Source organism: Neoarius graeffei, chromosome 9 (genome assembly GCF_027579695.1).
Source record: "Neoarius graeffei isolate fNeoGra1 chromosome 9, fNeoGra1.pri, whole genome shotgun sequence".
Lineage (NCBI taxonomy): Eukaryota > Metazoa > Chordata > Actinopteri > Siluriformes > Ariidae > Neoarius > Neoarius graeffei.
Window position 1 is genome coordinate 17,529,180 of NC_083577.1, and position 23,695 is coordinate 17,552,874.

General features: G+C 41.7%; 1 protein-coding gene across 1 annotated transcript in view; it reads left to right on the forward strand.

The window, feature by feature from the left end:
- The window catches only part of LOC132892105 (interleukin-1 receptor type 2-like), a 60,484-nt gene extending 39,299 nt beyond the window's left edge, over window positions 1-21,185 (forward strand). Inside the window, exons 6-10 of the mRNA XM_060930506.1 lie at window positions 2,350-2,418; window positions 2,710-2,775; window positions 4,885-5,020; window positions 17,774-17,907; window positions 21,004-21,185. Of these exons, the coding sequence (XP_060786489.1) occupies window positions 2,350-2,418; window positions 2,710-2,775; window positions 4,885-5,020; window positions 17,774-17,907; window positions 21,004-21,143 (545 nt within the window). The 3' untranslated portion in view covers window positions 21,144-21,185. The remainder of the gene's footprint in view (window positions 1-2,349; window positions 2,419-2,709; window positions 2,776-4,884; window positions 5,021-17,773; window positions 17,908-21,003) is intronic.
- The last annotated feature ends 2,510 nt before the right edge of the window (window positions 21,186-23,695 follow it).

The following is a 23,695-nucleotide window of genomic DNA, read 5'->3' on the forward strand; positions in this document are numbered from 1 at the left end:
GGATATCACCTATGTTGCCCTCTGGTAGGTCAATCCCTTCAGTCCGGATCATCTTGCCTCTCTTTGAGACCATCCGGCCACACTTGTCCAATCCGAATGACATCCCTATGTCATCGCTGTAGATCCGGGTGGTGTGGATCAGCGAGTCTATTTCTCGCTCATTCCTTGCATACAGCTTGATGTCATCCATGTAGAGCAGGTGGCTGATTGTTGCCCCACTACGGAATCGGTACCCGTAGCCGCTCTTCATGATGATCTGACTGAGGGGGTTCAGGCCTATGCAGAACAGCAGTGGTGATAGCGCATCTCCTTGGTATATGCCGCACTTGATGTTGACTTGGGCAATGGGTTTTGAGTTGGCCTCTAGGGTTGTCTTCCACATTTCCATTGAGTTCTGTATGAAGGTCCTTAGGTTCCTGTTGATCTTATACAGTTCCAGACATTCCAGTATCCATGTGTGTGGCATTGAGTCGTAGGCTTTCTTGTAGTCAATCCAGGCAGTGCACAGGTTGGTCTGTCTCTTCTTACAGTCTCGGGCGACTGTTCTATCGGCCAGTAGCTGGTGCTTGGCTCCTCTGGTGTTACTGCCAATTCCTTTCTGTGCCTCGCTCATGTATTGAGCCACATGCTTACTCATTTTTGCCGCAATGATGCCTGACAGGGCCTTCCATGTTGTGCAGAGACAGGTAATTGGCCGGTAGTTGGATGGGATGGGTCCCTTCTGGGGGTCCTTCATGATTAGGACTGTCCTGCCTTGGGTTAGCCATTCTGGGTGGGTTCCATCCCTCAGCAGCTGGTTCATCTGTGCTGCTAGGCATTCATGGAGTGCAGTTAGCTTCTTCAGCCAGTACGTATGGATCATATCGGGGCCTGGTGCTGTCCAGCTCTTCATCTTTGACACTCTTTCTTGGACGTCTGCCATTGAGATGGTTACTGGTTCTTGTTCTGGGAGGTTGCTGTGGTCAGCTCTTAGGTCCACTAACCATTGGGCATTGGTGTTGTGTGATGCCTTTCTTTCCCATATGTCTTTCCAGTATTTTTCCACCTCAGCTCTTGGTGGGTCTGACTGGTTGTTGTTCCCCTGCCATTGAGAGTACACCTTGGCTGGTTCAGTGGAGAACAGCTTGTTTATTCTCCTGGCCTCTCCTTCCTTGGTGTATCTCCTCAACCGGGTGGCCAGAGCTGTTAGTCGCTGTTTGGCAGTTTCGAGTGCCTCTGGTATGGAGAGTGAGTTGTACTTCCTGGGCGCCCCTTTATTCACCATGTTCCCTTTCTGTAGTTCAGCTAGCTGGCTAACTTCTCTCCTTGCTGCCTTTATCTTGGCCTCTAATCGTCTCTTCCATGGTGGATACTGTTTGTTATGTCCCGAGCCCACCTTGTGTCCAAGCATCTCCATGATTACTGTTGCTGTACTGTGTATCAGCTTGTTGGTCTCAGTGATGATTCTTGTGGAGATTGTCTTCAGAGCAGCATTCACATCTACTAGTAGATCGTCTGAAGGTACTTGGCAACTCAGCTTCGGTATTCGTCGGGGGCTCCAGGTTTCCAGTTGGGTCACGATCTTCCTTCTCAGGTCAGCAGCTCTTGTGTTGAGGCTGTTAGCTGTTGGGGCTTGGTACCCAATCTCTGGTTGTGGGGATGATGACATCTCCCCGCTGACCTGTCTTCCTGGCTCCCCCTTGCCGTAGCATCGTTGTTGTATTTCATTAATCTCTAGTTGTGATAGCAGATTTCGATTATGGATGTTGGAACACTGGGCTAATAGCTGTTTCTTTGTTTCTTTATATATATATAAATTTCTAACAGTTAATGATATTTACAAAAGTTTTTGATAGTGAACCAAGTTCTTAGACCATTTATGTTTAGGGCATTTGGCAGATGTCGTTATCCAACTGAGCAGCTGAGGCTCAAGGCCCAGCAGCGGCAGCTTGGAGTGTTGGAATTTGAGCTCCCAACCTTCTTTGTGAAAAGTTTTTAATATTTTAAGAGCTTGGTAGCGGAAGTGATATTTGAAAGCTATTAGAAAAGAAGCAAAGCAAACTTTGGCCAATCAGTGTGAAGTGATGGCTATTCAACTGAACTTTTTTTTTTTTTGTTAGCAAAATGCTGATCTGGGTCCAAGCCCTTAACATGATAGTGAGTTAATCATTTGTAAAGTAGTAAACAGTTTCTAATAAAACAGAGACATGGAGACTCATAAAGTATGATCCTTATAGTTGTATAAGACTGTGATTTTAGTTAAGCAGTTATCTTGTGATGTTAATGGTGAGGAATAATTGTGGTTGTAATTGTTTTCTCTGTGCATTGAGTTTTTGTGTGTTTGTAATATTTCTGCACATTTTCCCTCAGCTCCAGTCACCAGCGTACCAGAGTCCCACACAGAACCCACCACCAAATCACGAGAAGCTACTCTGACATGTGAGTGATGTTAGACAGCTAATATGGTGTGTGTGTGTGTGTGTGTGTGTGTGTGTGTGTGTGTGTGTGTGTGTGTTCAGTGCATATAGTATGTTGACACATTACACTATGCTTAATGTACCCTACATGGAGATGCACCATTCTAAATAAATTATACAACCAAATTCACTTTTATAACAGCTTTTAGATCCTCTCGGTTACAATATAAGCTTCAATTCAAACTATTTTTCTGTTCTGTAAGATGAATAAAAGGCCACAATGTTGTGTAATGATGTGAATGTTTCCTTGCAGCTCCCAGCCTGCCGCCTCCTTACATAACCACTCCTGTAAACGGCTCTGTGATTGAAAGTCATCTTGGTGAGTTTCATCTCTTGAATTAATGACGAGATGGATAAAGTGGAAGATAAAACACTGTGATGTACACGTTACACAAACCATAAAGACCACTGTGACCCAGCACTGCTTTCATTTTATCATGTATTTCGATAAATGATTGTCCATGGTGCTATCACATAGTGAGTCCACACTGACCATCAGGCATCAAGCAGCAAAAACAATTAACACAGTGTTATAGGAGTGTACATGTGTTGGTGCCTGAATGAAGGAGTATGTATTGTGGGCAATATACAGCACCAGTCAAAAGTTTGGACATACCTCGTATTTGTTCATAGGTTTTTCTGTATTGTGACTATTTTCTACATTGTAGAACAATACTGAAGACATCAAAACTATGAAATAACATTTAGAACATGTATGGATATATGTGGTAAACAAAAAAAAGTAAAAACAAACAAACAAACAAACAAGTTTCATATTTTAGATTCTTCAAAGTGTCCACCGTTTACCTTGATGACGCTTTACACACTATGAGGATTATCTTAACCAGCTTCATGAGGGGGCGGCACGGTGGTGTTGTGGTTAGCTCACAGCAAGAAGGTCTGGGTTCGAGCCCCGTGGCCGGCGAGGGCCTTTCTGTGTGGAGTTTGCATGTTCTCCCCGTGTCTGCGTGGGTTTCCTCCGGGTGCTCCGGTTTCCCCCACAGTCCAAAGACATGCAGGTTAGGTTAACTGGTGACTCTAAATTGACCATAGGTGTGAATGTGAGTGTGAATGGTTGTCTGTGTCTATGTGTCAGCCCTGTGATGACCTGGCGACTTGCCCAGGGTGTACCCCGCCTTTCGCCCATAGTCAGCTGGGATAGGCTCCAGCTTGCCTGCGACCCTGTAGAACAGGATAAAGCGGCTAGAGATAATGAGATGAGATGAGATGAAAAATAGTAAATATTTGTATTATTTAGCCCAATTTTTATTTATTTATATAGCCCAATTACACAACTGTAGCAATCCATATTATGTCAAGAACCGAACAACTAAGTAAAGAAAAATGACATCCAGCATTACTTTAGGAAACAAAATGATTTGATTAATAAAAAAAGAAAAACATTGAATTACAAAGTTTTTTTTTATTTTAATAAAGAACCTTCTGAAAGGAGTTGAGGATACTCTGGATTCCTGGGAGGGGCATCAGTCCTGACCAGGATAGAGCCATGATTGATTAATTAATTAATTAATTTGATTTTGAAAAGAAATGGTGTGTGAACAATATATTCAGATACATTTTAATACAAATATTTCTCAAAACATTTTCTTGCAACCTTTAAATAAGGAATAAAACACTCGGGGGTATGCTGTTATAGGAAAACAATTGACAGTGTTGTCCTGATGTGAAGTGGAGTAAGAGTTACATTATAAATTTCATTCTTCTCCTGATTTGATTAGATTAGATTAGATAAAACTTTATTGATGTCCTGCAATGATTTATTCCTCTTACACCACAGCAAGTGTTTTTCTTTCTTAAATAATGACACATTTTGCTTTTTTTTATTTACCACATTTAATGTAGTGATTGTCAACAAAACAAATTAGATCCTGTTATAACTCACAGCATGTTACAGCAGCTGTAAAGTCATTTGTTCAACAGTTTTCTTCTTTTACTTTACATGCAGCTTCTTATGTTAGTGAGAAACCACAGAACTTTCTTTCTGAGCCTTCTGAAGACTTTTCCATGGCAAAAAATACTTAGCTATAGCTTTACCTCTAACCAAGAGAAAGCCCTGACACTGGCGACTCCTTCGACAAATGCTAAATAAATGTCCGGGGAGCAGAAGGAAGAGGTGTGGGGGCGGGGCGAGGGGTGTGTGAGTGACACAGACATGATGGTGCCCTGAGACTTAGAGGTTTAGAACATTAATGAACACCTTGTGACCAGTCAGAATTGACAATTCAACAGCACTGTGGTATTAATGTAAAATAAAAGTAATAAATGTTGCTTTGTGTTTTGATAAAAGACTCAAAAGCAGCTCTAAGTTGTTGATCTGACCATAATAGTTTGTGTAAAATGGTTGTAAAAGAGAAGAAAGATTTAGATGTGCATTTGTCTGAGTGTGTTTGATGTGTCTTGTGTTCAGGCTCCAGTTTGGTAATTCAGTGTAAGGCGTTTGTAGGTGAACAGTCACCCGACATCACTGGGCTCACCTGGTTGGTGAACAGCCAGTTGGTGGACAGCTCTTACCTGCGTGATCGGGCGTTTCAGGAAGCCAGAAGGTGAGATATCAAAACTGTTTTTATTCACTTTTGCAGCCCTGAGAGATGAACAGAAAGAGACCTGTGCACCAAAAAATAAATACAAATTAAAAAATAAAAAACAAACAAACAAACCCACTCTAAACCTTTTTTCATCTTCATTAGTCTCCATCACATATTTGTAAATAAACCAAAATCTTAATTTTCTCAAATAGTGCAGTCACTTTCAGCTGTACTCTAAAATGTGAATCATTTATGTCAGAATAAACAAATATCCCCACTGCCTTTAAATGTAGTTTATTAAAACTGTAAAAAAAAAAAAAACCCCTAAGCTAAAACGATGATCTCGATGCAGTTGAGTCTGCAAACCTTTCCTTTGAAAAACAAGATGTTTACTCGGGCATATTTTACAAATGTTAAAAAGTGTATGATTTAACAATTATTTGCCAAAGGTGAAGTGAATATCAGTGATTAATGCCTAAGACAAAGTTGAGGTTATTATTCACCAATATTCACTGAGCCTGAGGAGGATAATTGTTTTTGTATAAATGCACAGGTGATTATTTAAAGACACACACACACACACACACACACACACACACACACACACACACACACACACACACACACATATATTTTATTTTCAAACTTCAAAAGTGGCATGCAAATGTAATAACGGCGCGGTGCAGGCTTGTGTCACTTATCTACACCAAGTCGCATAAAATACTTTGTTTTGAAATCGACAAAATAAATCACAATTCCACCCTACCTTTGAATAGTTTTAGTCCAAAGTTCACAGCATCTTTAGTACTTTTAGGAACAGCATTTTCTTTCATTATTTGTAATTCTTCCTCACTTACGGTAATGAAGCGCTTGGCTGCCATTTTACTGAGTCACTCGAGGTGATTATGGAGAAATAGTCTGGATCTCTAGACCAATCAGCACGCACAATTTCCTATAATCACCTGCATATTTATGTTAAAAGATATTAATAGGGAGCACTAATCACTTTGCTGCCAAAACCGGGCAAACCGAATAACAAATGTGAAAACTTTAGGCCAATCAGTCTTTTAAATGTGGATTTAAAAATTTTGAGTAAAATAATAGCCAGGAGACTTGAGAAAATAATTCTGGATATTATTGACAAAAATCAAAATGGCTTTGTACAAGGTAGGCAAGGCTTTCATAATGTTAGGAGAATTCTAAATATAATATTCGAGGAAAAAGGAGCAGCAGATACAGCATTACTGTCAATAGACACTGAAAAAGCTTTTGAGAGAGTGGAATGGCTCTATTTATTTGAAATCCTCACACGTTTTGGCTTTGGAGAAAACTTTAATAAATGGATAAAACTACTTTATACAGAACCATATGCTGAAATAATGACTAATCGTAATATATCCAAGGTCATTAAGATACAAAGAGGATGGAGACAAGGAGATCCCCATCCCCTCTACTGTTCATTATGGCTATAGAACCACTGGCAATAGCAGTAAGAACACACCAAAACATAACAGGCATATAAATTGGACAGAGGGAACACTGTCTGGCTCTGTTTGCAGATGACGTAATAATATTTCTTATAAAGATGGAAAAATCAATTCCTGAACTACTAGAACTCATTAATGTATTTGGAAAAATCTCAGGATATAAATTAAACAAATCAAAATCATCAATAATGTTCTTAAATCAATTAGAAAGTACAACCCCGATTCCAAAAAAGTTGGGACAAAGTACAAATTGTAAATAAAAACGGAATGCAATGATGTGGAAGTTTCAAAATTCCATATTTTATTCAGAATAGAACATAGATGACATATCAAATGTTTAAACTGAGAAAATGTATCATTTAAAGAGAAAAATTAGGTGATTTTAAATTTCATGACAACAACACATCTCAAAAAAGTTGGGACACGGCCATGTTTACCACTGTGAGACATCCCCTTTTCTCTTTACAACAGTCTGTAAATGTCTGGGGACTGAGGAGACAAGTTGCTCATATTTAGGGATAGGAATGTTAACCCATTCTTGTCTAATGTAGGATTCTAGTTGCTCAACTGTCTTAGGTCTTTTTTGTCGTATCTTCCATTTTATGATGCGCCAAATGTTTTCTATGGGTGAAAGATCTGGACTGCAGGCTGACCAGTTCAGTACCCGGACCCTTCTTCTATGCAGCCATGATGCTGTAATAGATGCAGTATGTGGTTTGGCATTGTCATGTTGGAAAATGCAAGGTCTTCCCTGAAATAGACATCGTCTGGATGGGAGCATATGTTGCTCTAGAACCTGGATATACCTTTCAGCATTGATGGTGTCTTTTCAGATGTGTAAGCTGCCCATGCCACATGCACTAATGCAACCCTATACCATCAGAGATGCAGGCTTCTGAACTGAGCACTGATAACAACTTAGGTCGTTCTTCTCCTCTTTAGTCTGAATGACACGGCGTCCCTGATTTCCATAAAGAACTTCAAATTTTGATTCGTCTGACCACAGAACAGTTTTCCACTTTGCCACAGTCCATTTTAAATGAGCCTTGGTCCAGAGAAGACGTCTGTGCTTCTGGATCATGTTTAGATATGGCTTCTTCTTTGAACTATAGAGTTTTAGCTGGCAATGGCGGATGGCACGGTTAATTGTGTTCACAGATAATGTTCTCTGGAAATATTCCTGAGCCCATTTTGTGATTTCCAATACAGAAGCATGCCTGTATGTGTTGCAGTGCCGTCTAAGGCCCCGAAGATCATGGGCACCCAGTATGGTTTTCCAGCCTTGACCCTTACGCACAGAGATTCTTCCAGATTCTCTGAATCTTTTGATGATATTATGCATTGTAGATGATGATATGTTCAAACTCTTTGCAATTTTACACTGTCAAACTCCTTTCTGATATTGCTCCACTATTTGTTGGCGCAGAATTAGGGGGATTGGTGATCCTCTTCCTGTCTTTACTTCTGAGAGCCGCTGCCACTCCAAGATGCTCTTTTTATACTCAGTCATGCTAATGACCTATTGCCAGTTGACCTAATGAGTTGCAATTTGGTCCTCCAGCTGTTCCTTTTTTGTACCTTTAACTTTTCCAGCTTTTTATTGCCCCTGTCCCAACTTTTTTGAGATGTGTTGCTGTCATGAAATTTCAAATGAGCCAATATTTGCCATGAAATTTCAAAATGTCTCACTTTCGACATTTGATATGTTGTCTATGTTCTATTGTGAATACAATGTCAGTTTTTGAGATTTGTAAATTATTGCATTCTGTTTTTATTCACAATTTGTATTTTGTCCCAACTTTTTTGGAATCAGGGTTGTAAAAGTCCTCCTAAAATAGCCACTCAGTTTAAAATTGTGGATTGCTTTACATATCTAGGCATTCAAATTGTCCCACAACTTAAATATATTGTAGCTAGTAACTATGAACCATTAATGCAAGAAATCTCAAAGTTACTGGACAGGTGGACACCCATACCAATGTCACTAATAGGAAAAATAAACGTCCTTAAAATGAATATACTGCCTAAACTACTGTATTTGTTTCAAAATCTTCCACTTCCTCCTCCAAGTAACCTGTTCACTCAACTTAAAAGATTGTTTGTTAGATTTTTGTGGAATAACAGACGTCCCTGGACATGACTGTCACTATTGTACTTACCATATGACAGAGGGGGACTCAAATGTCCCAGCCCACTCTGGTACTATTGGGCAGCACAATTAAGAACACTGTTGTTTTACTATACAGAGAGAGATGCCTCTCTCTGGAAAGAAATGGAGGAACTCCAGCTAAGTCTACCCCTCCCAATATACAGGTAGTCGTCAACTTACGACTGCGTTTGTTTACGACTGACCAGTCATAAACCGATCTGGTCGTAAGTCGGCCTATGTTAGGCCTATGTTAAATGAACGTAAGTATATTGTGATGTGTAATGATATTGTAATCATCTTAAAGTCTTGTTTTATCAACATTTTCTTATTTCATTACCTTGGCTCATTATTTGGTTTAAGTCAAACACTGCATACTACACTGCGTACAGTTTAATATGTGCAAAACAAAAAATACGAAATACAGGTGTGAAAAATAGAAAACATTTTAGTTTGAAACATACCAAAATACAAATGTAAAACATAGCAAAATACAAAATTTAGTGACTGCTGGCATGACTGGTGCTTGGCTGTGGGTCGTCTACGTCATCATCAGCTGTTGCAGCGCTCGGGCTGACGGGAGGATTTGCTCATTTCATAAACCAGGAGCTGGGGTGGAAACTGTATGACGGAGTGCGCGAGGGAGTGCGAGAGAGACTGCGCATGTGCCTGGAGCTGGGGCGGAAACTGTATGACGGAGTGCGCAAGGGAGCGTGAGAGAGACTGAGCATGTGCCTGGAGCTGGGGTGGAAACTGTATGACGGAGTGTGCAAGGGAGTGCGAGAGAGACTGCGCATGTGCCTGGAGCTGGGGCGGAAACTGTTGTACGCGGCGAGAGGCGCTGCTGGGAGCTGGGGCGGAAACTGTCGTACGCTCAGCTAGCTCAGCTGGGAAACACTTGCCAGTCATAACCAGACGGTCGTAAAGTCGATCGGTCGTAAGTCGCATAGGTCGTAAGTCGACGACTACCTGTATCTGTACTCAGCAAGCACTAAAATCCTTAAAAATAATACAAAAAATCCTATCATGAAAAATATGATTGTAGTGTGGCATCAAGTTAAAAAATATCTGAGAGAAATGTCCTCTCTCTGTCTTCAGCCCAATATGGGGAAACAACTCCCTCCAGGTAAAACAGACGGGGGATTTAATTCTTGGGCCACTAAGGGGCTGGGAAAAATAGGAGATCTTTACAACTCGCAAAATGTGCTAAAGACATTTGAAGAAATAGTCGATAAATTTAACATACCCCGCAATCATTTTTTTAAAAATACCTACAGTTGAGAAATTTCATCAGAACACATCAAAATCAAACATTATGTATCCCCGAAATGTCTAACATAGAAAAATTAATGAATACAAATTGTTTAGAGAGAGGTTTCATTTCCAAAATGTATAAATGCCTGATAGACGGAAGTACAGAAATATCTGCACGATGGCTGGAGGCATGGAGAGAGGATCTACAGGACGACATACCAATAGGAAAATGGGAAGAGGCATGTTCTAAACCACAATCGAAAACTACTAACACCCGCCTGAAATTACTGCAATACAATTGGTTGATGCAAATGTATATCACCCCAGAAAAACTTAACAGATATAATAGCGCTATACCTGATATTTGTATTAAATGTGAGAAGGAAAAAGGTACATTTTGCCATTGTATTTGGCAACGTATAGAAATACAAACATTCTGGAAAGAAATAAAACAATGTATTCAAAATATTTTGCAGATTCAAATACCCTTAATCCCACAGTTGTTTATATTAGGTTTATATCCAGATAATTTGAAGATTAAAAAATATCAACGAATGTTTGTAGACTTAAGTGTGTTAATGGCAAAGAGATTAATAGCCCTCTCATGGAAAAACACTAGAAATCCAAGTGTAGGCAAGTGGTTGTCTGAACTATCTACAACTCTCCCCTTAGAGAAAATTACATATACAATAAAACATCAACAACATAATTTTCACCAGATCTGGGACCCCTTCATTTGCTATGTATCGAGAACAGATTTATCACGTGTAATGGAAGAGCCTGGAGACGTGTAAACAGTGGTCCTCTGCGGTACCTGATATGGCAGAATTACGTTTTTCTTTTTCCCTATTCAGTGAACTGAAATGGACAAACTTACTAACCTGATTCCCAACCAAGAACTGGAATAATTTGGAGAGCGGGTGATGGGGGTGGTGGTGGTGTGTGTGTGTGGGGGGGGGGTATGTTCGTTCAAGACATGTAACTGTATTTCTTTGTATTTTCCTGTTCCTGTTGTCTTGTTATAAAAGCAATAAAAAAGAATGTTGGTAAAAAAAATATTCATAGTGAAACAACTGGAATAATTTTGAAGGTAAAACCAATCCAAACCACTTTAAGGACTTTTTAAGGTCTCTGGGTTTTTTTTTGGTCTTTGGTGTTCATTGTAATGGTTTGCATGATCAATTTCTGTTTTAAGTCTCTTGACATATGTCAAAATAAATAAATAAATACACACACACACTGTATATACTGTGTGTGTATATATATATATATATATATCTCATCTCATTATCTCTAGCCGCTTTATCCTTCTACAGGGTCGCAGGCAAGCTGGAGCCTATCCCAGCTGACTACGGGCGAAAGGCGGGGTACACCCTGGACAAGTCGCCAGGTCATCACAGGGCTGACACATAGACACAGACAACCATTCACACTCACATTCACACCTACGGTCAATTTAGAGTCACCAGTTAACCTAACCTGCATGTCTTTGGACTGTGGGGGAAACCGGAGCACCCAGAGGAAACCCACGCAGACACGGGGAGAACATGCAAACTCCACACAGAAAGGCCCTCGCCGGCCCCGGGGCTCGAACCCAGGACCTTCTTGCTGTGAGGCGACAGCGCTAACCACTACACCACCGTGCCGCCCCTATATATATATATATATATATATATACACACACACCCTATATGGCCAAAAGTATGTGGACACCTGACATCCCACCCATATGGTTCTTCCCTGAACTGCCACAAAGTTCAAAGAACACAATTATACATAGAATGTGTTTGTATGCCGTAGCATTAGTTTCCCTTCACTGGAACTACAAACATGTTCCAGCATGACCGTGTCCCTGTGATTCACAGAGAGCACAGTCAGTTTTACTCGCTTGGTTCTATTTCTCTTGACTCACACTTCGACTCTTAATTGCTTGCAGCAAAAGTTGAGAGTTCGCGTCTCTTTGAAATTTAAATACAATTTAACAAATTAAACATGTAAATTAGAGCAGATCAGAAATCAGAAATACTTTTATTGCCAGGTATGTGGACACACACGAGGAATTTGACTCCGGTATCACTTAGCTCTCATAGTACAAAACAGATAAAAAGCGTATACACAAAAGCAAACAAACAAAAAAAAAAATGGTGCAATAGGTGCATAGTGCAAAGTAATCCAGGTAAGTTAAGTATGAAATAGATAAATAAATATTAAGTATTGTGGGTGCAATCAGTTAATTATTGAAATTAAGTGATCAATCTCATTAAATCAGTCTCATTAAATTTGAAGGTTAATAATTAAAATGAATCAATCCCATTGAATCGTTTACTTTGACTCATTTGAATTGAATCATACCATAGAATCAGTCTCATTTGAAGTGAATCATTCAGTGAATCATTCAGTGAATCGTTCAATGAATCATTTAGTGAATCATTTAGTGAATCGTTCAATGAATCATTTAGTGAATCATACCATTAATCCTGGATAAATTACCAAACAGCTAAATTATGGTATATTTCCAAATTATTACAATCACTTACCGTATTACATAACTTATATGCACCTTTTTGAATTCTCTGAGAGATTGGGGACTTCAGATATTGTTCACCAACAAGATGAATACACACAGCTTTGATAATAAATGGATTTATTATAACAAAGATAAAAATGGATAATCAATATATACATATATGGTATGGTGTGTGTGTGTGTGTGTGTGTGTGTGTGTGTGTGTGTGTATGGCCTAGCTTGTTGCTAGCTAAAACAAAGGAATGTTATCTAAATAGAACAAAGGATTAGCTCTGTTGCTAATGTGTGCTTGTGTGTGTGTGTGGGAAGGACTTGACCATGTGTTTAGCTAACTACACGTGGTGGAGGCCTAGATTAGCCTTGTGTTGCTAGTGTGTGTTTGTGAAATGCCCTATGGCCTAGCTAAAGTGTGTTTGTTAGGCCTGGTGAGGCCTACTGAGCACATGGTAGGCCTTGATTAGCTTTGTGTTGCTAAGCAGACAAAGGGAAGCTGTAGCTAACCCACTAGCTCATAACCATACTGAATCCACTGAAATCTTGATGAGATCAAGATGTATAATAATGAAATTAAAATGTTAGTAAGAATAAGAGAGAGAGAAGCATGCACAGCCTGTCTATTAAAAACAAATTGAGATTAAAACAAAAACAGAACAATTCAACACGCTGCGTGTTTAACAGTGTAACAGATAAACCTGGGTTTAAATTCACACTATTTCATCTCATCTCATCTTCTCTAGCCGCTTTATCCTTCTACAGGGTCGCAGGCAAGCTGGAGCCTATCCCAGCTGACTACGGGCGAAAGGCAGGGTACACCCTGGACAAGTCGCCAGGTCATCACAGGGCTGACACATAGACACAGACAACCATTCACACTCACATTCACACCTACAGTCAATTTAGAGTCACCAGTTAACCTAACCTGCATGTCTTTGGACTGTGGGGGAAACCGGAGCACCCGGAGGAAACCCACGCGGACACAGGGAGAACATGCAAACTCCGCACAGAAAGGCCCTCGCCGGCCCTGGGGCTCGAACCCAGGACCTCCTTGCTGTGAGGCGACAGCGCTAATCACTACACCACCATGCCGCCCCCACACTATTTCAATAAAAGCAAATTCCTAAGACTATCTTAATTATGCCCAAATGCCAAAATCTTACTTAATCCTGCCTTTAGCAAGATATGAAGAAATATTCGCCGTTGTAGTTTTGGGCCTCGCCGTTGGAGCACGTGAGCCGCTCGTGATGGAGGCGTAGAGAACTTTAGCTGTAGCTAACCCACTAGCTCATAACCATACTGAATCCACTGAAATCTTGATGAGATCAAGATGTATAATAATGAAATTAAAATGTTAGTAAGAATAAGAGAGAGAGAAGCATGCACAGCCTGTCTATTAAAAACAAATTGAGATTAAAACAAAAACAGAACAATTCAACACGCTGCGTGTTTAACAGTGTAACAGATAAACCTGGGTTTAAATTCACACTATTTCATCTCATCTCATCTTCTCTAGCCGCTTTATCCTTCTACAGGGTCGCAGGCAAGCTGGAGCCTATCCCAGCTGACTACGGGCGAAAGGCGGGGTACACCCTGGACAAGTCGCCAGGTCATCACAGGGCTGACACATAGACACAGACAACCATTCACACTCACATTCACACCTACAGTCAATTTAGAGTCACCAGTTAACCTAACCTGCATGTCTTTGGACTGTGGGGGAAACCGGAGCACCCGGAGGAAACCCACGCGGACACGGGGAGAACATGCAAACTCCGCACAGAAAGGCCCTCGCCGGCCCTGGGGCTCGAACCCAGGACCTCCTTGCTGTGAGGTGACAGCGCTAACCACTACACCACCATGCCGCCCCCACACTATTTCAATAAAAGCAAATTCCTAAGACTATCTTAATTATGCCCAAATGCCAAAATCTTACTTAATCCTGCCTTTAGCAAGATATGAAGAAATATTCGCCGTTGTAGTTTTGGGCCTCGCCGTTGGAGCACGTGAGCCGCTCGTGATGGAGGCGTAGAGAACTTTCTGGTCCAGCGGAGCACTTGGGTGGTTCCCGTGGAAAGCAGAGGATTCTTGGTCCGAACTTCAGCGTTCGTGAGGAAAAGTCTCTGATCAGAATAAGATGCACAGCGCTTTTGAGTTAAAAAGGATTCAATCGCTTCTTAACTTTTAACTGCCTGGGCTGCAGTCGTGACGTCACTTCTAATACGAATAAACCAGTTGTAACTCAGGTTGAGTTTAAAGATCGCGCTATTCTGGACTTTTACCTTGGCCAGTGGTTAAGCACAGAACGCGCTGGATGGTGAATCTTGCAAGAAGGAAGTGTTTTGGGGTTTGAGAGCATCTCTTTTGTGCGTCTAGATTCCTCGGAATCTGGACACGAGAGACAAAGAGCAGAGCTTCCGCCTGGACTTATGCGCGCATGGCGGACTGACATAGATGATCCCGCCCACACGTGACGTAGGTCACGCGGAAGAGGACTGGGCGTTGTAGTTCTTAGACACAGAATGACGGCATGATACCTACAGTATACAGTGTGCATAGAATGACGGTATGAGTGTGCAGATATTTTACAAGTGATATTACTGATATATGAATCTGGATTTTAGCTGTTCATCACAGAAAGGATTTTCCCTTTTGGTGCAATATGGTGCATAGTGCAAAGATGAAATAGTAAATATAAATATAATACAAGTAACAGTGAGCACAGAATGACAGAATGAGTGTGCAGATATTTTGCAACTGATATTACTGATATATGAATCTGGATTTTAGCTGTTCATCACAGAGACAGCCTGAGGGAAGAAACTATTCTTGTGTCTGGTTGTTTTTGCATACAGTGATCTATATCACCTCCCTGAGGGGAGAAGTTTAAACAGTTTGTGACCAGGGTGTGATGGGTCCGCAGAGATGTTACCTGCCCGCTTCCTGACTCTGGACAAGTATAGGTCTTGGATGGAGGGCAGGTTGACACCAATAATTTTCTCTGCAGACCTTATTGTCCGTTGCAGTCTGTTCTTCTCCTGTTTGGTGACTGATCCAAACCAAACAGTGATGGAAGAGCAAAGAACAGACTGAATGATGGCAGAGTAGAATTATGTCAGCAGCTCCTTAGGCAGGTTGAGCTTCCTGAGCTGGCGCAGAAAGTACAACCTCTTCTGAGCCTTTTTGATGATAGTGGCTGTGTAGGTCTCCCACTTCAAGTCCCGGAAGATTGTGGAACCCAGAAACCTGAAGCTTTCAACAGCAGTCACAGTGTTGTTGGTGATGGTGATGGGCAGCAGAGTAGGGGGGGGGGGGGGGGCTCCTCCTAAAGTCCACTGTCATCTCCACAGTTTTGAGCGTGTTCAGCTCCAGATTGTTCTGACCGCACCAACAGACCAGCCGTTCAACCTCCCATCTGTATGCAGACTCATCACCATCTCGGATGAGGCCGATGACCGTTGTATCGTCCGCAAATTTCAGGAGTTTAACAGACGAGTCTCTTGAGGTGCAGTCGTTGGCATAAAGGGAGGAGAAGAGCAGTGGGGAGAGCACACACCCTTGGGGGGTGCCAGTGCTGATAGTCCGAGTGCTGGATATGATGCTCCCCATCCTCACCTGCTGCTTCCTGTCAGTCAGGAAGTTTGTAATCCACTGACAGGTGGAGGAGGGCACAGTGAGCTGGGTGAGCTTGGTGTGGAGGATGTCTGGAACAATGGTGTTGAATGCCAAACTGAAGTCCACGAACAGGATCCTGGTGTACGTCCCTGCAATGTCAAGGTGTTGCAGGATGTACCGGTAGTGTAGACCCATATTTATAGCATCATCCACTGACCTGTTTGCCTGGTAGGCAAACTGCAGGGGGTCCAGCAGGGGGTCTGTGATGTCCTTCAGGTATGACAACTCAAGTCTCTCGAAGGACTTCATGACTACAGATGTGAGGGCAACAGGCCTGTAGTCACTCAGTCCTGTGATATTGGTTTTCTTATCACAATGATGGGCGACACAGTGGTGTAGTAGTTAGCACTGTCGCCTCACAGCAAGAAGGTTCTAGGTTCAAGCCCAGTGGCCGATGGGGGCCTTTCTGTGTGGAGTTTGCATGTTCTCCCTGTGTCTGTGTGGGCTTCGTCCAGGTGCTCCAGTTTCCCCCACAGTCCAAAGACATGCAGGTAAGGCTAATCGGTGGCTCTAAATTGACTATAGGTGTGAATGTGTGTGTGAATGGCTGTTTGTCTCTGTCAGCCCTGTGATGATTTGGCAACTTGTCCAGGGTGTACCCCGCCTCTCACCCATAGTCAGCTGGGATAGGCTCCAGCTTGCCCGTGACCCTGCACAGGATAAACAGTTATGGATAATGGATGGATGGAAATTAGGGCAGATCAGTGGGGACATAAACTTTTGATCTTGCAAATAGGAATGGCTAATATGTATGCAATACAAAAAAAAAAAAACAACCAAACATGAAAAAACACTTGACTAAATATGAAGTCTTCATTCAGAAACTCAGAAATGGGGTGAACATGTAAAATGTATGCACTTAACTCTGTCTTTATTTTAAAACTAGAACCGGGGGAAAAAAATTAGAGTGATGGAGTAGTGTAAGGTGGGGTTTACATTAGACCGTATCAGCGGATCATCAGATTAACGTTTTTAAAATGATTAGTGTGCACACAGCAACGCCAATACACGATTCGCGTGCACACAGCAACGCCAATACACGGATACGCTCGGCTCCACAGGCATCCTGCGCTCCAAATCACTCTGCCCTGAACAGCGAGTGCCCTCTGGAGGGTGCGCACTCCAGCCCTGCGCAGCTCACAGAGCGCGCGAGTGAAGCGCACGAGCAGTGATTCGGGACTGAGCCGCTGTGTGTGTGATCTCAGTGCATATCGGGCATGCGCGTCACTTACCACTTGCAAGTGGAAGGATGGCAAGCCTAAAGACAATCATAACTACACAATGGGCAGTATTTGCATCAGTATTTGCAGTATTTTCATACTTTTATACTCTTTAATGAAAGGTGATACAAGGCGGAAGTCCGCGCCGTTTTTCAGCAGTCGCGTCACATGACCAACGCCAGCGAATCAGGAAGGTGGATGTCACAGTGATGTCGTCCAATGACGACGCCAGCTAAAGCTCAGCACAGCGTATCCACGTATTCTCAATGTTTACACAGCACCGGACCAGACACGATCTGGATTGAATACGTGGACCCTGGCGGATTCCCGTTTCCCGGCGTTTCCAGGCGTTTTAATGTAAACGGACAGTGCATCCGCGAAGAAAACGAGACAGATACGGTCGAATGTAAACTTGGCCTAATACTCTGAGGTGGGATTCAGTGAGTGTTAAGCATGTGGCTGTTTGCAGGGTGTCAGCTGGCCAGGTGGAGGCACTGCTGATCTTCCTGGAAGTGTATGAGGAGGACACAAGGGCCGAGCTGAAGTGTGTCGCTCAGAACCTGTCAGGAAAACAGGAAGTTGGTGTAGAAATTAAACTGGAAGGTAAATGTACATTGAAGATTGAAATTGGAGAATTTTATGTAATATGACACACACACACTGTTTAGCAACCACTAAGCCTGACAGCAGGGGCGTCGTAGTGGGGGGAAAAGGGGGACTGAGTTACCAGGGCCCCAAGTGGGGGGAGGGCCCTTGAGGAGTCTGTAATTTTATTTTCCTTTAAATATCAATACCATTTAAAGATCACAATATATGTTGCTAACTAATGTAAATGTAATGTTTTGGGTAAATAAATCGTTTGATTAATGGATTGAATTGTGTGTCCTATAGTGTCCGGGGACAGGCCCCCCCACCCTTTGCACGAAATGGTTTAGTCCGCTTTCACCGGGCTTTTTAACTCGGCGCATTTAACATAGCGTTCATTCTGCTGAAGCAGCGCATGCGCATTGTAGGCTATCTGTGCTATGGAAGATGATGCACAAGAAAACAAAATCCGGTTTTCAGAAACAAAAAGAGAGGCAGGAAAGAGACAAGAAAAGAAATGAGGGAAAGCAACTGCTCACAAACTTCTTTCCCAAGAAAGGTGAGCCCAAATGTGAAAGCAAATAGCCTACATTAAATGAACACCCGTGGTTATAAATGCTTTATACCACCGCGATTGTCAGTGCTAAAAACTGCACAGCACAAAATTAGAAATAACATGATGCCTTTTTTGTTTACATTCCAATAGTATACTAATCGAAAATTAAATTAATATTTATTACTGGGCCATAACATAATTAGGCTAATAGCCTAATTTAGTCTCAATGTCATAGGTGTTTGGTGACCTTTGGTGGCATTTACTGTTACAACTTTTAATCATTCTGCAAATAAAACAAAGATTCAGTGAAGTATTGTGTGATTAGGATTTTTTATTCATTTAAGAGTTGTTAGATTAATGTGTGGCTACATAACTGACTGGACTGGTAGTACGCCCTTGTTGTTAGATACTTTCAGCATTGTTAACTGCTGAGCTTTTTTTTGGGGGGCCCCATGGCCACTGCTTGTGCATAGGGCCCAGAATTTGGTGCTACGCCCCTGCCTGACAGGCATTTAGGTATTTAACCTTAATGCAATTTGTACACAGGTATATTAAATTGTGCTTGTTCCAAAATGTCATGTTTCTGTAGTAACAGCATATCCACAGGGATTTCTATTTTGAATGCACCACATGATCGAAGGCTAATAATAATTATTCTATCCACATTCACTGGATATGAGCAATCGCATTCTCTGATTGGTGACTCTACTACTAGGATATCAAGTCAAGTTTATTTGTATAGCGCTTTTAACAATAAACATTGTCGCAAAGCAGCTTTACAGAATTTGAACGACTTAAAATATGAGCTAATTTTATATCAGGGTATCAGCTCATATACTGTGAGTAGAGAAAACAAAATGGTGGAACGTGTTGCTGAACCAACCGAGGACAAAATAACAACTCTACTTGAAAACAAAACTCCCAAAAATACAAAAAAGCAACAAAATATGGAATGAAAGTATTTGATGGTAACAACATACCTTTTTTATTTTTTAAGAATTATTATTGTAGCATTTTTCACAAATTGCTACTGTCATTTCACCGGTTTGTTTACATTCTTCATCTTTAAGCATTAAAATTTGTTGAAATTTTTTTTAGACTGGTTCAAAAGTGGGCGGCACGGTGGTGTAGTGGTTAGCGCTGTCGCCTCACAGCAAGAAGGTCCGGGTTCAAGCCCCGTGGCCGGTGAGGGCCTTTCTGTGTGGAGTTTGCATGTTTTCCCCGTGTCTGCATGGGTTTCCTCCGGGTGCTCCGGTTTCCCCCACAGTCCAAAGGCATGCAGGTTAGGTTAACTGGTGACTCTAAATTGACCGTAGGTGTGAATGTGAGTGTGAATGGTTGTCTGTGTCTATGTGTCAGCCCTGTGATGACCTGGCGACTTGTCCAGGGTGTACCCCGCCTTTCGCCCGTAGTCAGCTGGGATAGGCTCTAGCTTGCCTGCGACCCTGTAGAACAGGATAAAGCGGCTAGAGATAATGAGATGAGATGAGATGGTTCAAAAGCTCAAAGAAATTTGAAAATTACATCGCTGAAATGTCCAAAGAATAATTAAATAAATGTCTAAAGCTAGTCTATACCTCAGCACGACAGCAAGACGGTACTTTCTACAAAAACAAAAAAACATTAGTCAATTCGTGCCGCCATTGATAGGTTTTTAAGAAGTCTGCCTAAGCGGAAATGATTTTGTTGGACATCTTCTCATTCTCATTATCTCTAGCCGCTTTATCCTTCTACAGGGTCGCAGGCAAGCTGGAGCCTATCCCAGCTGACTACGGGCGAAAGGCGGGGTACACCCTGGACAAGTCGCCAGGTCATCACAGGGCTGACACATAGACACAGACAACCATTCACACTCACATTCACACCTACGGTCAATTTAGAGTCACCAGTTAGCCTAACCTGCATGTCTTTGGACTGTGGGGGAAACCGGAGCACCCGGAGGAAACCCACGCGGACACGGGGAGAACATGCAAACTCCACACAGAAAGGCCCTCGCCGGCCCCGGGGCTCGAACCCAGGACCTTCTTGCTGTGAGGCGACAGCGCTAACCACTACACCACCGTGCCGCCCGTTGGACATCTTGTTTATACAAAATGTCTGACAAAATCATTAAATGTTCAGCTGGTTTTTTAAAATGTTTTATATGTCAGTGATTCTAACAGAGTATAAATAATGTTGTTTTTATTTATCAAAATCCATTGAATGTGGATATAAAAAACAGTTATTCAATTCAATCTCATCGTACATGGCTTATAGCTGACTCGGTGCTACGCGCCTCATCAGCTATCAGCTCATGTACGACTCAATTTCATGGAATAACTTAAATGGCTGATATTTAACCAAGAAAGTCATTGATATGGTAAATCTTTATGTATGGAGACATTTATTTCTCATTTATGGAAGGAGTTTCCAGTGTGAATGCTTTTGAATAGTCAGAGGAAGTTTTCTGACACAGGAAAAATCTTTGCTGTTTCTCAGTAACATTGCAAGCTTCATTTTTGTCATAGTAATCTCTGTATTAATGCTCATGTGAAACACTCACATTTTAACTGTCACAGACTCCATGTTGGCATGGTTAGTGGTGATTCCTATAGCCTCCTGCTTCTTCTTGCTTGTGGTGTGTGTGTTTCTGCGTCTGCTGTGCCACAAACAACACAAACACGACTACATCCTGGCTCGACAGAACAGCACCTTTTAAATGCCTTTTGTCTTTCTAATGCACATACTTCCCTTCATCAGGGTTTGTTCAATTGTTTTTTTTTTTTTAAATGTTTTATATGTTAGTGATTCTTACAGAGTATAAATAATGATGCTGTGTATATAGTCTTCAGTATAAAAGAATAAAGTTTGCCTTCTATAAGTCTTTTTTCTGGATGTATATAGTTTATATTTCTCTCACTCAGCTACATAAGCCCCTGTATTTTCAGACTGTGCACGATTACTTTCAGTGTTCATGTTTCAGTGCATAACATCTACACTACCTCCATCATGAACTATCTAACCTGTCATGCGCAATATTTATTTAGTTCAATTAAACTATTCTCATTTCACCACTTACTGGAGCTGGAGAACCTTACAAAGAAAACATATCAAATGATGGAACTGAGAAATCCTATTGTTTTTTGAAGAAAAAAAAATGCTGTATGCTCATTTTGAATTTAATGCAACATGTTTCAAAAAAAGTTGCGACGGGCAACAAAAGACTGGAAAATATTTCAAAGGAGAGAAAACACACCTGGTGGAATATCTCACAGTTAATTTGCAACAGGTCAGTAACATGATTGGGTATAAAAAGAGCATCCCAGAGAAGTGGAGTCTCTCGGAAGTAAAGATGGGGAGGGGTTCACCGCTCTGTGTGGGTAAACAGTGCAACAATTCAAGAATAATGTTCCTTAATGTAAAATTGCAAAGAATTTGGGGATCACATCATCTGTGATACATATCATTAAAAGATTCAGATAATCTGGAGAAATCTCTATGCAAGAAAAAAGGCTGAAAACTGACATTGAATGCCTGTGATCTTCAGGCCCTCAGGTGACACTGCATTAAAAGCACACATGTATCTGTAGTGGAAATCACTGTATGTGCTCAAACACTTCAGAAAACCATCGTCTGTGAAAACAGTTCATTACTGCATCTACAAATGCAAATTAAAACCAAATATAAACAATATCCAGAAACACTGTCACCTTCTCCGTGCCTGAGCTCTTTTACGATGGACTGAGGTGAAGTGGAAAACTGTCCTGTGGTTTAATGAATCAAAAATAGAAATTATTTTTAGAAATCATGGATGCCGTGTCCTGCCTCTATTTCAAAGACCAAAAATAAATGGACATAAAAAAATATCATAAATGAAATTCTCATTTTAATACTTGGTTGCAAATCCAGTTTAATATGCTTGGAATAAAATCTTTCTTGACTTATCCTTTCATCAATCGGGCTCCAATCCATCAGGGTTCTTGCTGTGCTCTTTGACATCAGTTTTTTAAACTGATGGGAGTGCACATTTACACACCCATGGAAGACGCCGATGAACAAGTGAAGGACAAGTTCTACATGAGACTGCAGGACGTGCTGGATAGAAGCAAAACATGACATGCTGATAGTCACTGGAGACATGAACGTGAAGGTTGGAGATGACAACCAGAACTATGAAAGAGTGATGGGCAAACATGGCTTGGGACGGTGGAATGATAATGGCAAAAGGCTGTGTGAAATGAGTGATATGAATGGATTAGTGATAACTGGAAAACTATTCCCACACAAGGCAATGTGGATATCACCAGACAGGACAACTAAAAACCAGATAGATCATATCTTCATTAGTAGAAGATTCAGGAATTCAGTTAAAGACACCCGAGTATTTAGGTCGGCTGATATCGGAAGTGTGTATGAAAGTCAAACTAAGGCTAAGAAACCAACCAAAGGTGAAAGACAGCATGAGAGTAAGGTATGATACTGTGAAGCTGAAATATGAATACACCAGAAAGGCTTTTACCAATGCCCTGAAGAACAGGCTTTCACTCATTGAGGGCTTGTGACTGATATACAGCAGTGGACATTCCTTGCCCTCCACCTTCTGGGGCAAAATGGCCCCCAGCCCTCCGTCTGACACGTCCATCTGTAAAATAAAAGGGAGAGAGAAGTCAGGGGAGTGTAAAAGTGGCCCCCACACAATGCAGCTTTTTACCTTGATGAAGGCCTGTTGGCACTGCTCCGTCCACTGGACCGGATCTGGTACTCCCTTTTTAGTGAGATCAGTCAGTGGGCTGGTGAAATCCAAATAATTAGGTAGGAACCTGTGATAGTAGCCAGCCAGCCCCAGGAATAGTCTCATCCCCTTTTTGGTCTTAGGTAGGCCAAGGGGAGGCTGCAATTGCTGTAGTCTTGTCAATTTGGGGATGCACCTGCCCATGACCCAAGTGGAAACCCAGGTACTGTACTTCCACCCGCCCAATCGCACACTTTTTCGGGTTTGTTGTGAGACCTGCCTCAGCAACTCCAGGACGGCCCTAAGGTATTCTGGGTGCTTTGACCAATCATTGCAATATATAATAATGTCGTCTAGGTAGGCTGCAGCGTAGGCGGCAGAGGATCTTGTCCATGAGCCACTGGAATGTAGCGGAAGCCCCAAATAACCCAAAAGCAAGTGTGATGAATTGGTGTAAGCTGAATGGTGGGGAAAAGGCCATTTTCTCTTAGGATAGAGGAGTCAAGGGGATCTGCCAATATCTCTTTGTCAAATCCAGT